Genomic DNA, 5,593 nt, shown 5'->3' with positions numbered 1-5,593 from the left:
GGGGCCCCCAGACAACTCCCCAGCAATCGCGCATGAAAAAGACGGCCCTGCCGGAGCTGGGAGGAGGGATGGCCGGCCACCAGATGATTTTGCGGGACTTTAGACTGGCTCGCGGGACCCCCGCCAAATTGCGGGACAGTCCCGCGGAATCCGGGACGGTTGGGAGGTATGTGTGAGTTTGTTTTATGGGTGCTCATGGTAGAACTGTGACTGGCATTGCTGTTTGGTAAATCCTTGGGTCAGTCTAATCTCTGTCTGGCACTGATGATAAGGACAGGCCTCTACTATGTGAGTTTATGTTTATGGGTGATCACAGTATAACCGTGACTAGCATTGCTGGTCCTCTTTGCACTTTATTCACTACTTTTCCTGCTTAATGACCAGGCCCTATTTTGCGATTCAGCACTGTGTGACTTTAACGGTTGTGCAAAGCTGTACCCAAATAAAATTGACGTCCTTTTTTCCCACAAATAGAGCTTTCTTTTGGTGGTATTTGATCACCTGTGCGATTTTTATTTTTTGCGCTATAAACAAAAGAAGAGGGACAATTTTGAAAAAAAAAAAAAAAAACAATATTTTTCACATTCTGCTATATGACATTCCCAAAAAAAAATAAAAATGTAAAAATCAAAATTTTTTAACATGTTAGGCTAATTTGTTTTCTGCTACATATTTTTGGTTAAATAGTAATGGCGGCGATCTGTGATTTTTTGCGGGACTGCGACATTGCGGTGGACAGATTGGACCCCTGACATTTTTAACACTTTTTGGGGGTACCAGTGACATTACTACAGTAATCAGTGCTATAAATATGCTACTGTTACTGTAATAGACACTGGCAGGGAAGGGGTTAACAGTATAGGTGATCAAGGTTTTAAATGTAAGCCTAGGGGAGTGATTCTAACTGGGGGGGGGGGGGGGGGTTGGACTTGTGAAGTGACCATAGAGACATGCGATCCTACATAGCAAGATCACATGGGCTCTGTGATAACTTCAGGGAGAAGGACGGTCGCCTGTGTTTACAACAGCCGACCGTCCTCTGTCAGCAGGGAGAGATCACCAGCGTCAGGCGGCAATCGGAGCCGCCAGACACATGCACAGGCTTCCTCGCTGACGAGCGGGGGCGCGCGCTCGCCCGCTAGCCTTTCTGAGAGCGAGCGAGATAGAGCTATGCCGGTTTGCACAGGAGCGGCTGCCTGCCGCAGTAAATCTACGGTGGGCGGTCGTAAAGGGGTTAGGTTAGATCCAAATGTTTAACATAGTTATTGCACTTTATGATATATATTTTTGCTGATAAGTTGTGCTGCACTATATTATTAGATTGAATACAACATGCATGCAAAGTTTACAAACCATCCCTGGCAGGTCAAACATTTGGCAAAGCTGGTAACTTGACTGAAGGTCTGGCACATTCCCAAGTATCGATGTTTAGTGCAAGTACAGATTTCCTGTGTTTGTCATTCCCACAAATGCTTTTCATGCAACCACATATTCCATTCAGATGGTGACCCACAGTCAGTGAGAGCTGTATTCAAATATCCATCGGCTTCCTGCGTACCCCATGGCATTTACTCCCTTTGCAGCTCTCAGATGTTATGTGACCAAAAGGCAGAGAGCTGCAAAGAAAGGAATGCCCGCCGCTAGGAAAGTAGTGAATAAGCATAGGGCATACATGACAGGGTTGAAGGAAACCTGACAGCAGGGGTTTAACTAGCTTAAATTAGGATCAAAAGTCATGATACTTACCTGAATGGCTAAGCAGGCAGGGTGACTGGGAAAAGCAGGAGATGATAGCTGGGAGGAGTGAAGTAGATTCAGTTGATCAGAAGTTGTCAGAAGAACGTCCCTCCTTCCTGCCGTTTGTGTTCTATGGATTTGTATTTATTTTGTAGTCGTTGGCAGTTTGGGGCCAAATATGGTGTTATTGGAACCCATCTTAGGTATGCAGTCCTCTAGTTGGTCCAATTCAATTCAAGACTTACTGGGTAGTGGTGAGGTTGGTAGGTTTCTGCAATCAGCTAGGAATAGTCCCCGAGGCAGTGTTTGGCAGCTGGGGACAAAGCTTGGCAAATTGGTACCACCATTGCTGCAACCATTTTGGTCTGGACTGTTAGGTTTTCTGTTATTTATAAACTTACGTTTAATAAGAGGCTAAAACAGCTATTTTAACTCCACTCCTAAATAGTGTCATTTAGTAAGGGGTACAGGGAGGTGGAGATATGGGGGGGTTTGAGGTATTGGTATTCAGGTAAGGTCTGAACTACCCTTGCCCACGCAAAATTGAAAGTGAGCTGTGCTCATTTGTTGGGAAACTGAATATATTAACTATGTGGTAAGGATTATCACCAATGTCTTAACAGTACAACTGAGTCCCCAGCACACCTTCAAGCTAGGCCAGAAAAAGATAAACCCCAAACCTCTAAAAACACCCCCTAAGAAGACCGATATCAAACTAGGATCACCCACCCTGCACAGCCAGGCAGACCAAATCTCCAGTGATTTTAGTGTCAGGAAACAGTCCAGTACTTTTTGGTTTTAATGAGGGTAATAACCTTGGATGGGGATATGGGATGCCCACTTTCAGGGACACTCCTGTATACAGCTACTTCCCTTCCTCCAGCATTTTAATTTCAGGACTCAGCAATGTCACTGTTACAGGCTAAACCAAAGGCCCATTACAGGGAGGGACTCGCAGCCCCTATACTTGGGGAATGTTAGTGTGAGACAGCTAACACATTTACAGAACTTCCTACTGTGGTCACTGGTCCTAGTCTCACCTTTTCTGGCCACAGCAGCCCCTTTCATTAGCCCTCCTGGGTAGCTTCTCAACAGTCCTCCAGACTGACACACACCAGATCTCCCAGAAACATTCCTATACCTCCAGGCTGGGATTCCTCTACGTGTTGTAGAGGCTCCCTTCCAGCACTCAAACCCTAGGCCCAAGTAGTCACCCCCAGACTAGGGGGCTGTCTTAAGGGCCTCCGACAGCCTCCTTACCACTCCAGCTCCAATCTTCCTAGTCCTGATGGGAGCTCATAAATATGCCAAACCGCTCCTTCTAGCTTCCACCCACTACATCTAGAAACTTTCCCAAGGTTCCAGAAAACAGAGTGAAGCACCAGAAGAGCTGTCTGCCGAGTCATGCAACCCTAATCTAGAGATAATCCAGTCCTGGCTCTGAGCCAAACCAATTCACCTACACTAGCTAGAGGGTTCCCCCCCCCCCCCAATCTCTTTAAAACTACTCTATTAACAGAATTTAGCTGCAGGGCAAATGCTTTTGTGGTTTCCACTAGTATCTTATTGGATTGAGCAGCTGTTGGGTCCAAAAAAAAAAAAAAAGTCTCCACTGAGCTCCGATTTCTTAAATCAGTGGCGATGACTGGAGGCAGCCAAAAGCCACCCACTAAGCACATAATGGCTGGTTCATCAGGAACCTGCTGAAATGGTCATACAGTATGGCCAGTTAAAAAAAAAAAAAAACATTCATCTAGTAATCACTGCAGCAAACTTTGAATGAAACCAAATCCCATCATGAAGGCTAGTTGATTTAGTTATGCTAAAGTTTCTAGTGCATCCCTGCTCTACACCTTGTGTAAATTTTATTTATGTGTAGCACCCTCCTAGTTCAGAATAGGCTGCCAAGCAAATTTAGTTGCTTTGTAATCAGGTTGACCACTTTTGGGCCATTGTCTCAGGCTGCCATTCTGCTACTTCCCACTATACCTCTGGAAATATCCAGAAGACTGGGGAGGGAAAGCAAGACAAGCAGCCTGAATATATATGGATCTATGGCCAATCCCTAGAAGTTAGGGGAGACCCCATAGGTGTTCTGAGATCCGGCAGCCAAGGTGCAGGGTTCCAGCCTTCTGGAGGAGACCCATGTGCTGGGGGTCTGCCCCTAGGGCAGAGGATGAGACCTGAAGCTGAGGAGCCCTGTGAAGACACAATGGCAAGTGTCTATAGAAATCCTGGGTGGCAGTCTGGATAGAGCCAGAAGAGCAAGGACTGAAGAAGCGCCACTATTCTGGGATTGAGTGAGTACTTGATCCTGCTACAACGTGTAGAAGTGACTGTGGGGTGTTCTACCATACAACTCAAGGCAGTACAGCCAAGAGACGGTGCAGCATAAGGCTGGGCAATACATCCAGCATTTGTACAGAAGCCAGATGACTAGCCACCCTCACATTGGGGGGGGGGGGGGGGGGGGGAATCTCCATACCAAGTACATGATCAATATAAATCCCCAAAAAAAATCCTTGGATAATTTGAGCCGATTGGAAAGATAAAAAAATTCTATGTGCTTGGCTGTGCAAGGAGGAAATGGGCCTAATTACCAGCAGCTCTTGCAGAGGTAGCACTACAGAGGGCACAAAGATTGCCAACAGGAAAGGCAATTGCAAACCAAAACAGGTGGCTTGCTCTGCACCCCCCCCCCCCCTAATTTGGCAACTGTGCAATAACAGCTTTGGCATACACAGTATACTGACCATACAAGAGATTTTAGCTGAGGTTGGTTGGACAGTGTAGATGGGGGATTTCCTGGGAGACCCATACAGATCTGTAAAGACCAAGTACATTCTCATAGCACAAGTGGCCGCAGCTATGATTAGCAATTTAGCCAGGCAGAAAAGTAGTCAACTCTTATTAGAACAAGTTTTAATACAAAAGTTAGATAAAAACAGCAGAATACAAAGCCATCAATAAATAATTGTCCATTAAATTTTACGTAAACATTTAAACTTCCTGAGACTCTGCAATTTTGGGTTCTTGTGAGGTTTTCAAGGTCTTCTTTGGCAACAGAACAGCTTGGATATTGGGCAAGACTCCCCCATCTGCAATGGTGACACCATCAAACACCTTGGCCAGTTCATCATCATTCCTGACAGCCAGCTGGATGTGTCTGGGCATGATGCGGGATTTCTTGTTGTCTCTGGCTGCGTTTCCTGCCAGCTCCAGAACCTCAGCACACAGGTATTCCAGAGTGGCTGCCATATAGATGCTGGCTCCAGAGCCAACCCTCGCTGCATAGTTTCCCTTCCTCAGAAAGCGGTGGATGCGGCCTACTGGGAACTGGAGACCTGCCTTGGCTGACCTGGAGGCTTTGCCCGCTGCAGGCTTTTGGACCTTCTTTCCACGGCCAGACATCTTGAAAGACTGGAAAGCAAAAAAAACGTTAGCCTAGCAATGCAACAAAAGCCTTCAGTCTGTTCAGAACCTCATTTTTCATTCACCCTACACCGGAAATGGGCAGTCCACAGATCCCAGGAGCAAACTGATCTGAATTACTCTTTAGATTACAGGCAATACAATCAGAGTGAATAGAACCGGGCAGAGGAAGGGTTTGGCCACACAGTGAAGACTACTAAACGGTAACAGTTCATACATAGAGCCAGTGGCATAGCGTGGGGGGTGCAGGGGGGCCAGCCGCACTGGGGGGGCGCATCTGCAGTGCCACTGTCTGTTTGATTCTGACATACACAGTTCACACACTGTCTGCGGCTGCCTCCATCTTTAGGCTGGGAGATGTCCAGCGCAGCCGCCCTATGGCTGAAAATTGCGGGTCAGGGCGGGGCTGGACTGTGCCTCACCT

The 5,593-nt window shown here is 46.8% G+C and overlaps 1 protein-coding gene across 1 annotated transcript; it reads right to left on the bottom strand.

Moving 5' to 3' along the window:
- Positions 1-4,737: 4,737 nt before the first annotated feature.
- Positions 4,738-5,149, bottom strand: LOC309546036 (histone H2A, embryonic-like; the record flags this gene model as incomplete). The annotated part of the gene is made up of 1 exon (XM_082245515.1): positions 4,738-5,149. Exon 1 carries the CDS (start codon positions 5,146-5,148, stop codon positions 4,738-4,740), a length of 411 nt encoding a protein of 136 aa, XP_082101641.1. The 5' UTR covers position 5,149.
- Between the last annotated feature and the right edge of the window lie 444 nt (positions 5,150-5,593).

This window comes from Pelophylax lessonae, assembly GCF_965119305.1.
Source record: "Pelophylax lessonae genome assembly, chromosome: 2".
Taxonomy (NCBI): Eukaryota; Metazoa; Chordata; class Amphibia; order Anura; family Ranidae; genus Pelophylax; species Pelophylax lessonae.
The sequence above is the reverse complement of the archived record's forward strand: the minus strand, read 5'-3'. Positions and strand labels throughout refer to the sequence as shown.